Raw genomic sequence first — 18,907 nt, forward strand, 5'->3', positions numbered from 1 at the left:
CCCCCCCCCCCCCCCCCCCCCCCACCCTGGGCCCCAAACGGGACTCCTGCCCCCCCCCCCCCCCACATTCCCACCTACACCCCCGGTCTGGGGTCCCAGCTGTCGGCCCCACTCAGCCCGCTGCCGGTCTTGGGTCCTGGCTGCTGGCCCCTTGCCAGCCGGGGTCCCGCAAGCCCCGCTCAGCCCGCTGCCAAACTGGGTGAACGGAACCCCAGACCGGCAGCGGGCTGAGTGGGCCGGCGGCGTAAGATCAGCATTTCAATTTAATTTTAAATTAAGTTTCTTAAACATTTTGAAAACCTTGTTTACTTTACATACAACAATGGTTTAGTTATATAACATAGACTTATCGAGAGAGACTTTCTAAAAAACGTTAAAATGTATTACTGGCACACGAAACCTTAAATTAAAGTGAATAAGTGAAGACTCGGCACACAACTTCTGAAAGATTGCCGACCCCTGCTCTACATGAAGGGCCTAATCCAAAGCCCACTGGGGTTAATGGGAGACCCTCAATTGGTGGTGTTAGGTTTTGGAACAGATCCTAACATCCCACTTCAACAAAGCACTTAAGCCTGTGCTTAGCTTTAAGTATGTGCTTAAGTGCTTTGTTAAACTGGGACCTAAGGCCTTAGTCTGGCTCTGGGTGAAGCTAATGGCAAAGCTCCCATTGATTTCAGTGGAGCAGGATCAGGCCCTAACTGTGAGTTCTGCTGTTATACTGCTGTAGACTTCACGTATCAATATGATCTTCTATTTTGTGCTGTCTTTACCACAAGCTGATTAGTGCAAATTATGGCCCCACTCCTGCACTGGGATCTTCTAGCCGAGGCCCCTGGGTGACATTACCCAGGGTACAATCTGGACTGCTAAACTGCATCCTCAGTTCTCCAACCTGGGGTGCTTTTTACACTGCCTGGCTGAGAGAACAACCACTCCTGGTCTGCCCACACACAGCCTCCAGCATGTAAATTACTCCCAGCTATACTGTATGAGTCCCATGGCCAGCCACTCTTGGATTGTACTGCAGGGCAACAGCAGAAAACTCCCAGTCCCAGACTTTCCCCCAGAAATGTGCATCGTGTACTGCCCAGCTCCCTCCTGCACAACACAAGCTCATATAAAGTCCATCATTTTATTAATAGAAAATGATTTGCACAAATCCTGTTACCTCACATGGAGTTTCCCAAGCACTTCAATCCAAGCACACTGGTTTAGATGAAACAGTAAAACAAATGTATTAACGACAGAAAGAGAGGTGTTAAGCAATTACAAGTAATGAGGCGTGAAAGTCAAAATTGATTATAAGGAAATAAAAGGTAAAACACAAACTAACACCCAACTTAACAAGCTAAGTGAATTCAAAGCAAAAGTCTCTCTCCTCACCCGTTATACCAGCCTTGCTGGCTGAATTCCTCTCAGCCAGGATCTCTCCCCAGTCCAGTGATGCTTCCTTCATCCTTCAAGTGTTGTCAATGCCATGACTAGAGATGAAGGGAGACATCTTTGAGGGCATCTGTCCCCCATTCTTATCCCTTCCTTTTCTTGGAGAATCATCTCCAGCTGGGGTTCAGGAGACAGGAAGTCTGTAGGGATGGGAACGTTTCTTTTCCAAGATGTAAATTTCTTGCTCACACCCTTTTTCCTGCCCCAAAATGGCTGCTTTCCCAGATGATGGTCCATTTGATTTCATTGACACCTGGCTGAGACGTCACTTTGCCTTTTGTCTCTGAGGAACTGCTTTGTGGCTACTTTCCCAGATTTGAAATATGCCTTCGTAATATCATATAGCAGAATCTTATAACTTTACATGCAATGTTGCCACATATATTTTACCATAACAATAAAGATCAACAAATCATGAGTTTTCAGATATCAAAGGGGTAGCTGTGTTAGTCTGGATCTGTAAAAGCAGCAAAGAGTCCTGTGGCACCTTATAGACTAACAGACGTATTGGAGCATGATCCAAAGAAGTGGGTATTCACCCACGAAAGCTCATGCTCCAATACGTCTGTTAGTCTATAAGGTGCCACAGGACTCTTTGCTGAGTTTTCAGATGATACCTTACAAGACATAGTTTGTACATAATTTATCATAGTCTTGAAAATGAGGTGGACATAGGGCTACAGACTGTCACACTCTGTACCTGCGGCGAGGGACAGTGAAAGAAATGGGACGCAAAAGAACATTTAGGTCCCGATCCTGCACCATGACTTGCTAATACAGCCCTATATGTCTGGTGTCCCTTGTTTATTTCACTGGGATTCTGCAGATCAGGGTCTGAATGTCCCACTGAGTTGCATTCGTTTCACTGGAGCTCTCCCTAGGTGCAGGAGTCTGTGCTAGAAGATCCCAGTGTAAGAGCAGGGCCACGGTTTACACTAATCAGCTTGAGGTAGCAGGAGCATGGAATAAACTTAACCTCTGTGTTTCCTGTTCTCCAGCAGTAGAAGAGTAGCTCACACAGGAAGTGTGTGGCAAAGTCAGGTAGTGCCTTACCCAGTCCAGTACCTTAGGCACAGAACCATCCTTTTTCTTTCAGGGCAGGCTTCCCCCATTCGCTGCACAGGAGTTCCATCTTGTGCAGCAGCTATTTGGTACTTAATTGGTGTGTCTCAGCAGGGCCTGAAGTGGGTGTGCAGGAATCACACATAGAATATCAGGGTTGGAAGGGAGCTCAGGAGGTATCTAGTCCAACCCCCTGCTCAAAGCAGGACCAATCCCCAACTAAATCATCCCAGCCAGGGCTTTGTCAAGCCTAAGGAAGGAGATTTCACCACCTCACTAGGTAACCCATTCCAGTGCTTCACTACCCTCCTAGTGAAAAAGTTTTCCTAATATCCAACCTAGACCTCCCCCACTGCAACTTGAGACCATTACTCCTTGTTCTGTCATCTGCTGCCACTGAGAACAGTCTAGATCCATCCTCTTTGGAATCCCCTTTAAGGGAGTTGAAAGCAGCTATCAAATCCCCCCTCATTCTTCTCTTCTGCAGACTAAACAATTCCAGCTCCCTCAGCCTCTCCTCATAAGTCATGTGCTCCAGCCCCCTAATCATTTTTGTTGCCCTCTGCTGGACTCTTTCCAATTTTTCCACATCCTTCTTGTAGTGTGTGGCCCCAAACTGGACACAGTACTCCAGATGAGGCCTCACCAATGTCAAATAGAGGGGAATGATCATGTCCCTCAATCTGCTAGCAATGCCCCTACTTATACAGCCCAAAATGCCGTTAGCCTTCTTGGCAACAAGGGCATACTGTTGACTTGTATCCAGCTTCTTGTCCACTGTAAGCCCTACGTCCTTTTCTGCAGAACTGCTGCCTAGCCACTCGGTCCCTAGTCTGTAGCAGTGCATGGGATTCTTCCTTCCTAAGTGCAGGACTCTGCACTTGTCCTTGTTGAACCTCATTAGATTTCTTTTGGCCCAATCCTCAAATTTGTCTAGGTCCCTCTGTATCCTGTCCCTACCCTCCAGCGTATCTACCACTCCTCCCAGTTTAGTGTCATCTGCAAACTTGCTGAGGGTGCAATCCACGCCATCCTCCAGATCATTAATGAAGAAAATCGGCCCCAGGGCTGACCCTTGGGGCACTCTGCTTGATACCAGCTACCAACCCATGTAATGGGGGTCTGCCTCTGGGCCGCCTCCACCCCTCGGTTGGTGGAATTTTATCCCGGATGTTACAAGCCACCCGGAGAATGGTGTTCGTGGCATTCTTGCGACACGTCCGAAAAGCATAAGGCGCTGCCTGCGGACAATGGCCCCAGTAGTTGGTAGACTTGAATGACCATAAACATCTACATTACAAATGAAGCTACAGAGCTGCTCACTAAGCCAAGCCACTGATTGCTGAGCCAGCCTGATCTGCTTCATTCTCCAAGGCTGACAATGCAACACCTTTCATGAGCATGTGTGCTGCCCCCCAGGGTAGCTTTCTGTAAACATGGCATTGTTATCCAGTCTTTGGCGCCATTGGGCAGGCGAGCCAGCCTGTTCCCTTAGATGTGACGGGGCCCTCTACAAAGACAAATGACCCCCAAGGGTGCTGTTGCTCGGAGATGCTGTGGAGAGCAGTGGAGTTCGTCTGGGCTTACATTGACATAATAGAGCAGCTTGGCTCTGCGTGAGCCACTTCTTGATACCTCCTCTAGGTCAGGCTCATTAGTGTAGAGGCGGCAGGTGGGGATACCTTTGTGCAACCTTTGTTCAGACCCTGCTGGCCCAGACCATTCAGGGCCTGATCCTCCCCAGCCCTGCACCTTGTGTCACCATCTACCCCCGGTGGAGTGAGTGTAAAAGGCCACCAGTCAGCAGGCCAGTGTTTTGCACACGAGGGGTGTAAATGACCGGGCAAGGCAGCAGAGGATCAGCACTGCTGTTCCACCCAGCCCACTCTAAGACAGATGACAGCTTGGCATCCTTTTTGCCCTTGACTCCTGCTGTGATGCATTTGTTCATTCACTGAGCCTGTGGAGTGATGTCACAGAGAAATGTGCCCAGTACGTTTGGGCTGAGACCAGCTGACATTTCAGTAGCGCTCACTTCCCAGAGAAGCTCATACACATGGGTCACTGCTGGGTTAGGGGGAGGCCAAGCGGAATTGCTCAGCTGGTCAGCATTTAAATCAGCTCAGCTTTTCAGAGCTTCTTTCGATGTGGTGTTTTATTTCTAGGAATCCATTTATCCCCTGAGGAATTTCATAAAGAAGTAGAAAAATATTTATCTCAGGCTCCTCAAGCACAAAGCGACACCATTTTACTGGACTGCAGGAACTTTTATGAAAGTAAAATAGTAAGTGCTGTGCATTTGCTCCCTGCGAGATGGTGGTGGTGAGTGGGGGGGATCATTTCACCCTGTCCGCATGTGTGGGTGATGTGACTGAGGGGAAGGGATTGCCATGCTACCTTGCAGCTCTCTCCTGGTGCCAGTTCACGAATGGTACATCGCCCCAAGCAGCAAAGGACCTGCCTGGCTTCTCAGGGCCATGCTGAGGGTGGTCCTACAGCGCAGTGCACAGCACACTGTCCTGCAGCATGGAGCAGCATGTGTAGTCTGACGTGAAACAGACGGGGGACGCCAAAGCTTTAACAACAGAGAAAAGCTATTGAAATCTAGCTGAGCCAGCCAAAGCCCACCCTACCTTGGCCATAGTGCAGCAGAGAGACATCCTGACCAAGTCCCCATCCTCCAGCCGCAGAGAGGAGCCTCGGTAGATCCCTTCACACTGGGGTGACAGGGTAGGATGTCTTGGCTATAGGACCAGATTCCAGATGCTGTGAGGCACAAAGGTATTTAGGCGCTTAACTAATTCCCATTGAAATCAGTGGAAGTTAGGTGCCTAAATACCCTTAGAGGAGCCAAAGTAGCTGCAGTGACCTGGAGGGTTCTCTCCCCTTTCTCCAGCGCTGTCGATCACACAGCCGTCTCTTCTTGTTACAGGGTCATTTCCAGGGCTGCCTGGCTCCAGACATCAGGAAGTTCAGCTACTTCCCCAGCTATGTAGACGACAATCTTGAGCTTTTTAAAAACAAGCGTGTATTGATGTACTGTACAGGAGGGATCCGCTGTGAGCGCGGCTCCGCCTACCTCAGGACCAAGGTGAGGGGCCATTCTGGGGGCACGCGGGTCAGGGTCTTGGGGCAGTCATTGCCCAGCCCGGGAAGGACTATATGGGGTGGCTTTTTCTGTTGCTGGTTGGTGAAGTTGTGTTCTATAGGGTGGATGGAGTGTCAGGCCCATCGTGTTTGTACGTCTGATGGGAATCAGAAGAAGGGCAGAAGGCTTGTGCCCAAAACACCCATTCCAGATTGGAGCCCCCTGTCCAGTGAGAATCGCAATGGGGGGGCACCTCAATTTTCAGCCCCCCCACCTCTCCTTTTACAGTCTGACCTATGTAGAGCCTGGGTTTGTTGTGCAAGGAATGCTGGGTAACTCCATGTACTTCCTGCTTGGGTGGAGAGGCATGTCATATATACACATGCACCTCCTGCAGCTGAGGGCAGACTCAGGTACTTCCAGGATCCTGTTTTCTGGGAAGAGAAGCTTGAGACCCAGGCTCAAAGTGTGGGTAACCTTCCCCCTTCCTGTTGTGTTGCTTTGTTCTCTTGGCCACAAATGTATATTCATATGCTTACACTGCCCTATAACAGGGGTCCCCTTGCCCCTGGAGCACCCCATGGCAGCCTGGTGCAGCGTCACAATTACGTCTAGGCCTCACTTTCCCCTATTGGGCTTTCAGTAGAATCATAGACTTTAAGGTCAGAAGAGACCATTATGATCATCTAGTCTGACCTCCTGCAGAACGCAGGCCACAGAATCTCACCCACTCACTCCTGTATCAAACCTGTGTCTGAGCCATTGAAGTCCTCAAATCGTGGTTTAAAGACTTCAGGTGCAGAGAATCTTCCAGCAAGTGACCTGTGCCCCACGCTGCAGAGGAAGGCAAAAAACCCCCAGGGCCTCTGCCAATCTGCCCTGGAGGAAAATTCCTTCCCGACCCCAAATATGGCGATCAGCTAAACCCTGAGCATGTGGGCAAGACTCACCAGCCAGACACCCAGGAAAGAATTCTCTGTAGTAACTCAGATCCCACCCTATATAGTGTCCCATCACAGGCCATTGGGCATATTTACCGCTAATAATCAAAGATCAATTAATTGCCCAAATTAGTCTATCCCATCATACCATCCCCTCCATAAATTTATCAAGCTTAGTCTTGAAGCCAGATGTCTTTTGCCCCCACTACTCCCCTTAGAAGGCTGTTCCAGAACTTCACTCCTCTAATGGTTAGAAACCTTTGTCTAACTTCAAGTCTAAACTTCCTGATAGCCAGTTTATATCCATTTGTTCTTGTGTCCATATTGGTACTGAGCTTAAATAATTCCTCTCCCTCCCTGGTATTTATTACTCTGATATATTTGTAGAGAGCAATCATATCTCCCCTCAGCCTTCTTTTGGTTAGGCTAAAGAAGCCAAGCTCTTTGAGTCTCCTTTCATAAGACTGGTTTTCCATTCCTCGAATCATCCTAGTAGCCCTTCTCTGCACCTGTTCCAGTTTGAATTCCTCCTTCTTAAACATGGGAGACCAGAACTGCACACAGTGTTCCAGATGAGGTCTCACCAGTGACTTGTATAACGGTACTAACACCTCCTTATCTCTATTGCAAATACCTCGCCTGATGCATCCCAAGACCACATTAGCTTTTTTCACGGCCATATCACATTGGCGGCTCATAGTCATCCTGTGATCAACCATTACGCCGAGGTCCTTCTCCTCCTCTTACTTCCAACTGATGCGTCCCCAGCTTATAACAATAATTCTTGTTATTAATCCCTAAATGCATGACCTTGCACTTTTCACTATTAAATTTCATCCTATTACTATTACTCCAGTTTACAAGGTCATCCAGATCTTCCTGTATGATATCCCGGTCCTTCTCTGTATTGGCAATGCCTCCCAGCTTTGTGTCATCCGCAAACTTTATTAGCACATTCCCACTTTTTGTGCCAAGGTCAGTAATAAAAAGATTAAATAAGATTGGTCCCAAAACTGATCCCTGAGGAACTCCACTAGTAACCTCTCTTCAGCCTGACAGTTCACCTTTCAGTACGACTCGTTGTAGTCTCCCCTTTAACCAGTTCCTTATCCACCTTTCAATTTTCATATCGATCCACATCTTTTCCAATTTAGCTAATAATTTCCCATGTGGAACCATATTGAATGCCTTACTGAAATCGAGGTAAATTAGATCCACTGCATTTCCTTTGTCTAAAAAATCTGTTACCTTCTCAAAGAAGGAGATCAGGTTGGTTTGGCACAACCACCTTTTGTAAAACCATGTTGTAATTTGTCCCAATTACCGTTGACCTCAATGTCCTTAACTACTTTCTCCTTCAAAATTTTTTCCAAACCCTTGCATACTACAGATGTCAAACTAACAGGCCTGTAGTTGCCCGGATCACCTTTTTTCCCTTTCTTAAAGATAGGAACTACGTTAGCAATTCTCCAGTCATACGGTACAACCTGAGTTTACAGATTCATTAAAAATTTTTGCTAATAGGCTTGCAATTTCATATGCCAGTTCCTTTAATATTCTTGGATGAAGATTATCTGGGCCCCCCATTTAGTCCCATTAAGCTGTTCGAGTTTGGCTTCTACTTCGGATGTGGTAATATCTACCTCCATATCCTCATTCCCATTTGTCATCCTACCATTATCCCTAAGTTCCTCATTAAAGACTGAGGCAAAGTATTTGTTTAGATATTGGGACATGCCTAGATTATCCTTAACCTCCACTCCATCCTCAGTGTTTAGCGGTCCCACTTCTTCTTTCTTTGTTTTCTTCTTATTTATATGGCTATAGAGCCTTTTACTGTTGGTTGTAATTCCCTTTGCAAGGTCCAACTCTACATGACTTTTGGCCTTTCTCACTTTATCCCTACATGTTCTGACCTCAATAAGGTAGCTTTCCTTGCTGATCACTCCCATCTTCCATTCCTTGTAGGCTTTCTGCTTTTTCTTAATCACCTCTCTGAGATGCTTGCTCATCCAGCTTGGTCTACAACTCCCGCCTATGAATTTTTTCCCCTTTCTTGGGATGCAGGCTTCTGATAGTTTCTGCAACTTTGACTTGACGTAATTCCAGTCCTCCTCCACCTTTAGATCCCCAAGTTCTTCAATCCAATCCATTTCCCTAACTAATTTCCTTAATTTTTCAAAGTTAGCCCTTTTGAAATCCAAAAACCCTAGTCACAGATCTTTTTGTTTATCCTTCCATTTAGTTTAAACGGAATTAGCTCATGATCGCTCGAACCAAGGTTGTCCCCTACAACCATTTCTTCTAAGAGGTCTTCACTACTTACCAAAAACAAAGCTAAAATGGCATCCCCGCTTGTTGGTTCAGCAACTGCTTGGTGAAGGAATCCATCAGCTATCGCATCCAGGAAAATCTGAGTCCTATTATTATTACTAGCACTTGTCCTCCAGTCCATATCTGGAAAGTTAAAGTCTCCCATGATCACACAATTCCTATTAGTATTTACTTCATTAAAGAGGTCTCTATCCATATCCAAATCAGATCCCGGTGGTCTATAGCACACCCCAAGCACTGTCCCAGGGGAGGATCTAGTAACTTTCTTCCTCAATGTGATTTTTGCCCAGACAGACTCTTATCCATTCCATCCCTTATTTCTTTACAGTCTACCTCATCATTGATATACAATGCTACTCCACCTCCTTTGCCTTTATTTCTGTCTTTCCTAAACAGCACATACCCTTCAATACCTGTACTCCAGTCATGACTACTATTCCACCATGTTTTTGTTATCCCTATAATATCCAGTTTCACTTCCTGCACCCAGTAACTCTAGTTCCTCCATTTTGTTACCTAGGCTCCTCGCATTGGTGTACAAACATCTTAATTTTTGCTGTTTGGCTTTGCTCACATTCTTTACCTGATTTAGGCAGAGACATTCTACCGCCAGTGTCACCTATTAGACTATCTACACAACCCTTCCTCCTTACGTCCATTCTCATACCCACGGCTGTATCCTTTCTTACTTTGTTTTCTTCCTTCTCAATGTTAAATTCCAGCATGGAGATTACCTGGACATCTCCCTCCAATTTCTAGTTTAAAGCTCTCAATCAGTTGTGCCAGCCTCCATCCTAGAAGTCTATTTCCCTCTCTACTAATGTGAAGTCCATCCCGAGAGAACAGTCCTCTGTCCATGAATGCCTCCCAGTGGCCATACATCCCAAAGCCTTCCTTATCGCACCACTGCCTGAGCCATCTGTTGATCATCATAATCTTGTCACACCTTTGTTGCCCTTCTCTAGGAACAGGCAGAATCCCACTGAAGATCACCTGAGCCTCGATTTCCTTAAGCGTCTTCCCCAGCCTGGCATAGTCTCCCTTGATACGTTCCAGCGAGAATCTAGCTGTATCATTCGTTCCCACATGAAGGATAATCAGTGGATTCTTTCCCGCTTCCGTTAGGGTCCACATCCCATATCTTAGCACCCAGCAGACAGCACACTCTTCTGTTCTCCGGATCAGCTCTAGTTACAGGCCTGTCTATTCTTCTCAGTAAGGAGTCCCCAATCACATAGACCTGCCTTTTCCTGGTGACTGTGTGATTCTCCGGTCTATCCCCTGTTCCCTCTGGCTGCAAGTCCTCTCGATTCCTATTCACCCTTGCAATCCTCCGCAACCCATCCCCTATCCTCCTGGGGCTCATGTTTGGTGGTGTTATCTCCACTGACTCTTCCCCTCTTTTTATAGGACTAGCTGCTCTTCTCTTCTTCCTTGCCCTCTCACCTTCAGCAACCACCTGCTGTGCCCCTTCTTCATTTTCCAACTCTGCAAACCTGTTTCTGAGCTCTATTTCTCCTTCACTAGCCTGTCTTTTCCTCTGCCTGGTTCTCTTAGTCACATGCTCCACTGTCCACTTTCCTCACCCAGCAGTCTCCCCTCAGAGTTCTTTGGTCCTGCTTCCATCTGCAAGTCTGAGCTTTTCCATTCAGACTCCTCAGGTGTTTGCTCCATCATCCGCTCGAACCCCCTTCTAAACTCAACCAGAGTTTCCACCTGCATCTCCAATCCTTGGATCTTTTCTTCCATCAGCTCTATCAAGCAGCACTTCATGCAGACGAAACTCTTATCAGGTACCCCCTCCAGGATCATGTACATGCCACAGGTTCCACATCCAGTCATCTTCATTGTGTCTTCCACTGCTTGGGTCACTACCATTGCTGCCTCTGTATCTGTCATAGCCTTCTCACCTAAATCCTATGAATCTGGGAAACACAAACTAAAACACCACCACCCACAGCACAACAAACCCCCAACAAGCACCAAAACACTGCTAGAACACTACACCCTCCCTCCACCTTCACTAGCCTGTCTGATCCTCTGCCTGCCTCTGCATCTGAAGAAGTGAGGTTTTTACCCACGAAAGCTTATGCCCAAATAAATCTGTTAGTCTTTAAGGTGCCACCAGACTCCTCGTTGTTTTTGTAGATGCAGACTAACACGGCTGCTCCCTGATACTTGCCTGCCTCTCTTAGTCTTCCCCCAAACTCCCCCTGCAAACTCCCACTCAAACTCCCCTGTTTACAGCTCTGTTTGCTGGCTCCTGTGCCAGTCCAGTGAGGCTTATGTATCTTGAAGAATGCCCCTGCCGGGTCTAGTTTACGTAACCCAAAGGTGGAATATTACACAAACAGGCCTCCACCCCAGCATCCTCGCTGGATGGGGAAGGGGCTGTGTAAATCTTAGTCCATAAAATCCGCTTATGTCCAGGTCCTGTACCAGTGAGGCCCTCTGCACTCCGGAACTCTCTTCTGGAGCCAGGGTAGGGTCTCTCTCCTCTTGGGTCTAGGTCCCCCTAGAGGTCAAACCATAAACAAACTAGGGAAATGCAACCTAGATGGAGCTACTATAAGGTGGGTACAAAACTGGTTGGAAAACCATTCCCAGAGAGTAGTTACCAGTGGTTCACAGCCATGCTGGAAGGGCGTAACGAGTGGGGTCCTGCAGGGATCAGTTCTGGGTCCGGTTCTGTTCAATATCATTAAAGGATAATGGCATACAGAGTACATTTATTCAGTTTGCGGATGATACCAAGCTGGGAGGAGTTGCAAGTGCTTTGGAGGATAGGATTAAAATTCAAAATGATCTGGAGAAATGGTCTGAAGGATACAGGATGAAATTCAATAAGGACAAATGCAAAGTACTCCACTTAGGAAGGAACAATCAGTTGCACACCTACAAGATGGGAAATGACTGCCTAGGAAGGAGTACTGCGGAAAGGGATCTGGGGGTCATAGTGGACCACAAGCTAAATATGAGTCAATAGTGTAACACCATTGCAAAAAAAGCAAACATCATTCTGGGATGTATTAGCAGGAGTATTGTAAGCAAGACACGAAAAGTCATCCTTCCGCTCTACTCCACGCTGATTAGACCTCAACTGGAGTATTGTGTCCAGTTCCACGCACCACATTTTAGGAAAGATGTGAACAAATTGGAGAAAGTCCAGAGAAGAGCAACAAACATGATTAAAGGTCTAGAAAACATGACCCATGAGGGAAGATTGGGGGGAAAAAATGGGTTTGTTTATCTGGAAAAGAGAAGACTGAGAGGGGACGGGATAACAGTTTTCAAGTACATAAAAGGTTGTTACAAGGAGGAGGGAGAAAAATTGTTCTTCTTCTTCTCTGAGGATAGGACAAGAAGCAATGGGCTTAAATTTCAGCAAGGGAGGTTTAGGTTGGTCATTAGGAAAAACGTCCTGTCAGGGTGGTTAAGCACTGGAATAAATTGCCTAGGGAGGTTGTGGAATCTCCATCATTGGAGATGTTTAAGAGCAGGTTAGACAAACCCCTGTCAGGAATAATCTAGATAATACTTAGTCCTGCCATGAGTGCAGGGGACCAGACTAGATGACCTCTCGAGGTCCCTTCCAGTCCTATGATTCTATGACAGCCCTTTCTCAGAAGAACATGTAATTCCTCTGATCTGGGGCTCCTGCTGCTTCCTGGTGAAGTCCTTCCGTTGGGATCAGGTTTCACTGAGACGTGGCATCCATCCTCCTTTTCAGAGCCTCTCCCACTCAGGAGCACGTTTCCTTTTCCGGTGACCCCCCTCACCAGCTCCCCTGAGAAGTTTTCCCATTGAGAGCATTCTCTTTCTGTGTTCTGGGGACCGTTTCTCTTCCCCAAAGTCTATGTTGTCTAGGGAGAGCCCTCTGGGAGCAGCTGCCTAGCCAGCTCCCCTGAGGAGTTCATTCCCTGGGTACTTCCTGCCTGAGCCCACGCCATCCTTCATAAGGCCTAGGTTTTCCTTAACTGATTAACTACTGCCCAGCTGCTTAGGTTGTCTGTTATTCCCAGATGGGTCTGGGCTGGCTCCTCTTCAGCAGAGCCTGGCACAGGTAGGCTGGGAGCTGACTGCCTTCGGGGCCAGCTGCCCTGTGCCCATCACCCCAGTATCAGAGCACCTCACAGTCATAATCCTCACAAGACTCCTGGGAAGCTCTGAAGGCTTATCCTCTTTCACAGACAGGGAACTGCGGAACTAGATAGATTAAGTGACTGGCCTGAGGTGTCAGAATGGATCAGTGGCAGAGCTGGACATGGAGTCTAGATCTCCCAGGTCCTAGTCTAGCACCCCGTCCGCCTGACCAGCCTCCCTCTCTCACATCTCTATTCCTTATCCCCTGGCCAGAGAGAGCAAGAGATCAGTCCAGATAAACTTTCTCTGGAGATATGAGGCGTGATCCATTTACACCAGTGTAAACCCAGAGGAAATCCACTGAAGTCCCTAGAATTACACTGGTGTAAAACTGGTGTAAGTGATGGGCGAATCTGGTCCTAAGAGCTGTTACTGTATAATGCAGCGACCGTTCTTCCCCCTAGTGTCCTCTTGGGCCTGGAGCTGGGCTGGATTTCCACAAACACCGTTCAGTAACCGCAGACGCAGTGACCCTTTGGCCCCGTGTCAATCGGCCACTATTCAATATTGGCAGCCACAGAAATACCCAGTAGGGACTCACCATGGGCACATGGGTCTTATGGCTGTCACCGGGATATTGCTCTTTTTCCTAGGCGTCTGGTTCCCTGTGCATGCACTGGGCAGTCTGGCACAGCCTTCTGGGACAGCCTAAGCTAGGGTTCCGGTGCTTTGTTTTCAACAGGCTGCATGCAGGGAGGTTTACCAGCTCAAGGGTGGCATCCACAAGTACCTGGAAGAGTTTCCGGATGGGTTCTACCGGGGGAAGCTGTTTGTGTTTGACCAACGTTACACCATCTCTGCCAATGAAGATGTCATTGCAGGTAGGGCCATCACGTCTCAAATCACAGAACGAGAGCCGTCAGAGTCACCCCAGAGCCCTCTAGGACAGTGGCTCGCATACTGTGGCCTGGGGAGCACCCGCAGCAGAGAGCAGGCTGGGCTCAGGGGTGCTGGCCTTGCTGCCTTGTTTCCAGCTACTGAATTGCTTTAAGGACAGCTAAAAATCCATGGAATGCTGTAGAAGTGCAGGACTCACCCCTGCGGCGCCTCCTGCTGGTTGTCCTTGGGAATTAGTTCTCCCAGCCTTGGAGCGCCTTCTGCAGGCAAGTGATCTGCCTTGCCACTGGCCTCGTGTCCCTCCCAGGACCCGGTGCCCCTTTCTCTGGGTGCTGCCCCTGGCAGTACCCCCACAGTTCTGGGTCTCCCCCTCCTAGGGGAACCCCCACCCACTACCCCCACTTCGCCTCAGTCTTGGCTACTGCCCAGTCTCCATCTAGTCCCCATTCCCTGGGGCAGACTGCAGTATCAGCCACTCATCACAGGCAAAGGGGTTCGGACCTGCTGCCTTGGCCTGCCCCTGGGCTGCCTCCTGCAACTCAAGTGCCCCTTTGGCCTTACCCTAGGCCTGCAGCCTGGGGCTTTCCTAGGCCGGAGCTCCCCAGCTCCCTTGGCCTTTCCCCAGCCCTGCTCCACTCTAGGCACTTAGTTAAGCTCCCTGCAGCCAGGCCCTGCTCCCTCTCAGACCAGAGAGAACCTGTCTGTCTGCCCCTGGCTTCCCTGCCTTTATAGGGCCAGCTGAGTCTGGGGCGTGGCCACAACTGAGGCTGCCTCTCAATCAGCCCAGCCTAAGGCTCCCAGCCCCAGCCCTCTCCAAGGGCTGGCTTTTAACCCTTTCAGGCCAGGAGCGGGTAACCATCCCGCTACAAATGCTTTCCTAATACGGCATTTCTGACTGCCAATGGCCCAGGGCTCTCTGTGATCAGGAGTGAGGGGGAGGTGGTCTGCACGCAGGGCTGGCAGGGCAGGGGCCACAAGATAATGTTTCTGTGACGTCATGGACAGCACAGCACACTGTCCCATGGGGAGGAGCCGCTAGTAATGTAGGTCGCTAGCACGACTAGCCCCTTGACACTGATCAAACCATTCTGAGCCAGCACAGCACTAGAGACCGAGCCACTATTTGGAGTCCACTAACCAGAAAACCTGGTAGCAACAGCCCACGGGGCACTTGGCTGTTCCTGGCTTTCAAGGCTTATGCAGCCCAGAGAATTGTATTTCACGCTAGTAAAAGTTGAAGATGGGTGAACACACCCTGGCTTTCCAGCTGGGCGGCGCTTCAGCTGTTCGGCTCCAGCTTGCTGGTGAGAGGTGACCAGCAAAGGACTTGGGCTAAGCTTGCCTGTGGCTTTTCTGCTACATCTGAAGAGGAGTCAGTGCTTTCTTATGCTCAGAGGATGGTGCTGCTGTCTCTGGATAGAGAATCACTTTGAGCTCAATCGCAGCTGACTCGACTTATTCATTTGCCATAAGTTGATCCATCTGGAAGGTGACCGGCGTAGTGCTGGGAATAAAATGTCCTTCTGAGGCCCTGGCCGTGCCCAAGAGGGACTGAAGGGGAAGCGGCATGGCTCAGTGAGCAGCTGCCCGCTGGACTAGTTAGGTTAGCTCCCAGCATTGCAGTGGAGTCGGGAGGAGAGCTGCTCAGTAAAGGACAAGTTGTGTGCTGGGTTGTTTAGGGATGTGTAGCCTTAGGACTCTGTCCCCCAAAGCCTGAGAGCAGATTCCAAATGCAGCCCTACCATTCCTGTTTGCACACGAGAGCCACAGGGAGGCCCGGGCCACTGCCTAGGGACAGCCAGCTCCTGCGCATGGGGCCCTGGATGGCAGGAAGGAGTTTGCCTTAAGCTTGTTAGCATCGAAATCAAAGTAAAAAGCCCCTTTTGTGGGCAGGGGCTAGTTCTCATTCTGACGAGGAAGGGCACGGAAGCAGGGTCAGAGTGAGACTGCAATACCCTGGAAGATGAAGGGTCACCATTTGAATGAATTTTGGCAGCCCATTCAGCCCAGACTGCAGGACATTGTCAAGGCAGAGCTGGATTGCCTAGCAGGAAAGCACAGTGCCCCAGTGCAAGTGGGATAAACAAAGCAGGATGGGTTTTAACTCCACTTCTCCTCTCCCCAGAATGCAGGTACTGCAGGACGCTCTGGGATCAGTACAAACTGTGCTCCAGCCTGCACTGCCGGCAGCTCGTCCTGACCTGCCCAAGCTGTCGAGCGAAGGGACTCACGGCTTGCTGCCCCGTTTGTCAGGAGAAAGGGCTCAAGCTGGCTTCAAACCCTTCTGGACGGATGGTCAAGGAGGAATGTGACTGCACGGACAGACGGCAGCGGGTCCCAGTCAAACACATGTAAGAGATGCACAGGAAAATGTTAGACATTCAATAATATACACTCACGTTCTAGGGCGTGGGGCTTCCGAATGTGGGTGCCCGCTTCCCAGTTATTTTCATTGGATTTGTACATTGAGACCCCTGAGGGGGCTTTGAATCGCTCAGCCCCAGTGTCTCTTTAGCATTTGACAGTGAACCATGAACTATCCCCCTGGCCAAGTGTAAATTAATGGAGCATCAAACACCACAGTGGTGCTACAGGATTCCTCCCACTGCAGCAAAGTTACTGTTCTGCCTCCCACAATGTGATGGGCGCCAGGGAGAACTTGATGATTACAGCACTCAGATTCGGCCACTCACAACCAAGCAGGAGCCAGAAGGTGAAGGAACAAGCAAGGTCTGTGCTGGCTTTGCCAGCACCATTGAGCCATGTGTATCCTGGGCCCACCCCACAGACTCTGCACGGGCTAGGGAGATGGAGGCAGCAGGTTTTTAATCACTGGGAACAGAAGCAGACTGTGGTTGAGGCTATTTTCCACATAAACACCAGCAGCCAGTCTTCTCTCCCTTCACCAGTGTAAGTCAGGCTAGCTACACAAGTCCCTGGGTTCACACTAGCGACCTGGTGTGAGACCAGACACTGGACCCACGACTTCATCAGAGCAAAAGCTGGCGACACTCAATGGCCATGTACAGCCTCAGGCATGTTCATCTGGTGGGGCATGTTGTGTGGGAAGAGGGAGAAGTATAACCCACTCACTGCCCCTCTCTCGTGGCAGTCAGTGTCCATGTCCTACCATGCGGAAGGGAATTCACGTGACTGAGTTTTTAAATGTCCAAGATCCAGCTCTCAGCCCAGGACTTGCATTGTGCTGTGTGTGCTGCAGAAAACTGGCACGGTTCTGAAATGCATTGAAATGCAGCCATTTGCTGAGGAAAGCACAGGGGCATGATGTAAATAGTAATGAGCACCGTAGGAGTGGTGGTGTGTGGAGTCCTCACGTGATTGTGTGCAATGGACACACGAGAGCCGTGCAGCCCGAGGGGGTTAAATGCATCTCCATGGATCCAGAGTGGTACTGCTACACTTATTGGCATGGACTGTGTAGTTCTGCTGCTGCTGTTTCCCCTTTGAAACGTATGCCCCCATCTGTACCGGTAAAGTCAGTGGCTAGGTCCTGACAATGGCTTTTAAAAAACCCTTTGCTCAGTGTCACAGGGTCTGCTACTCACTGCTCGGCAGCGCCTCCTTGTGGCTCTTCTGGGGAACTAGCTCGCCACTGTCTGGCGGTCGGTCAGCCTGTTGCCTCTGTCACTTTCACTGCAGCCCTTTGCTCTCTGCAGTGCTGCTCCTTCATGGCTTAGCCCTCTGGTCAGGTCACCCTCAGTCTCCCTTCCTCAAAGGCTCAGGCCGTCTCCATCTGCAGTGCACTGCCTGCGCCACTCCCGCACGGGCTGGTAGGGGAACTTAGGCCTGCCCTCTACACCAGTCTCCAATCCAGGGACCCTCAGCCCAGCACATCAGGTCTGTCCCTGTCACCCTTTACTGCTCCTCCTTCCCTGGGGCTGTGTCCAAGCCTGCCTTTGTCACGCGCTACTGTCCCACTTGTACCAGGGAGGGTTCCTGCAGGCTCATCTCCCTGCAACCCCCTCCTCCCCTACCTGTTCCTGCCCGGGTGGGCTGTGATCTCCACCAGGCTCACTGCCCCTGTAGCTCCCCAGCAGGTGCAGCCTAAGGCTCCTTGGCCTCTCTTGCCACTTGACCCTATCCATGCTAGTGTGGGGGGGATGCCCCATCACACTCCATTTCTACAGTTGCTTATTATCAGTTACAGCCATTTTATTTTCCATGCGGGCTGTAAAGGGACCTTTTCCCTTTCCAGAGCGGGGGGAGGAAGGCATTGCAGCAGACTTAGATTTGATGTTAATTTAATGCACTGGTTGTGTTAAATCCCACAGCAAGGCCTGACTTCTCTGACATTGTTCCCATGACTACCTGTTCAACAACTGCCGGGGTGCTGCTTTGTGTTCCCCAAGCTGGGCTTTCAAACCTGCTTTAAGCTCCACTGTGGGACCCTTCCCCAGAGCTGATATTAGGTGGTGATGATAATGCAGGGGCTGAGACCAAGCCTCTGATGTGACTAATGAGGCCCACTGACAACACTGGCTTTTGGCAGGCCCCTATTTCCCTTGGTAGCTGGTGTCCCCAGCCCTGGGTCGATGCTTGGTTGCTTGCAGCACCTTTCCCAGGTGCGTTGGTGCGCTGGCCTAGGTGCAGCGTCCTGTCCTCAGGCACACGTTGCATTCCCAGCCTACATCATTGCCACTAGCTGTGGTTGGGAACAGGAGCCCACAACTGGTATGTTGCACTGTGGTATTTTTCAGGTGTTCTGTTTTAAAACCCCCGACCAGCTGACAAACCTACCGGCTAGATGACCATCCTGTAACTCCCGCAAGAGGCCCTGCCCGGGTCCGTTTTCAGTACAAATGGGAAACCGTGTCAACGGTATATTAGTGTGAACTTCTAAAACTTCCACGGGGACCCATCATCCTTGGCGCTGCCACAGAGCTGTACGAACACTCTTCATCTGTGCGCGGGCTGCTCTTATCCCTTTGGAAACCTGTGAATGGCAGCTGGGCTTCCGCTCATTCCTAAGCAAGCAGCCTGCTAACCAGGTGCTGGTCTATGGAGGGTTTCTGGCCCCTAGGAGGGGCTCTGCCCC

At 49.7% G+C, this 18,907-nt stretch overlaps 1 protein-coding gene across 2 annotated transcripts in view; it reads left to right on the forward strand.

Moving 5' to 3' along the window:
- Nucleotides 1–18,907, forward strand: part of TSTD2 (thiosulfate sulfurtransferase like domain containing 2) — a 43,146-nt gene that overhangs the window by 12,894 nt on the left and 11,345 nt on the right. For both annotated transcript variants that reach the window (XM_034774836.1, XM_034774835.1), the window contains exons 7-10: nucleotides 4,674–4,792; nucleotides 5,441–5,599; nucleotides 13,697–13,835; nucleotides 15,977–16,202. In XM_034774836.1, coding sequence (XP_034630727.1) covers nucleotides 4,674–4,792; nucleotides 5,441–5,599; nucleotides 13,697–13,835; nucleotides 15,977–16,202 — 643 coding nt within the window. The remainder of the gene's footprint in view (nucleotides 1–4,673; nucleotides 4,793–5,440; nucleotides 5,600–13,696; nucleotides 13,836–15,976; nucleotides 16,203–18,907) is intronic.

Source organism: Trachemys scripta, chromosome 6 (genome assembly GCF_013100865.1).
Source record: "Trachemys scripta elegans isolate TJP31775 chromosome 6, CAS_Tse_1.0, whole genome shotgun sequence".
Lineage (NCBI taxonomy): Eukaryota > Metazoa > Chordata > Testudines > Emydidae > Trachemys > Trachemys scripta.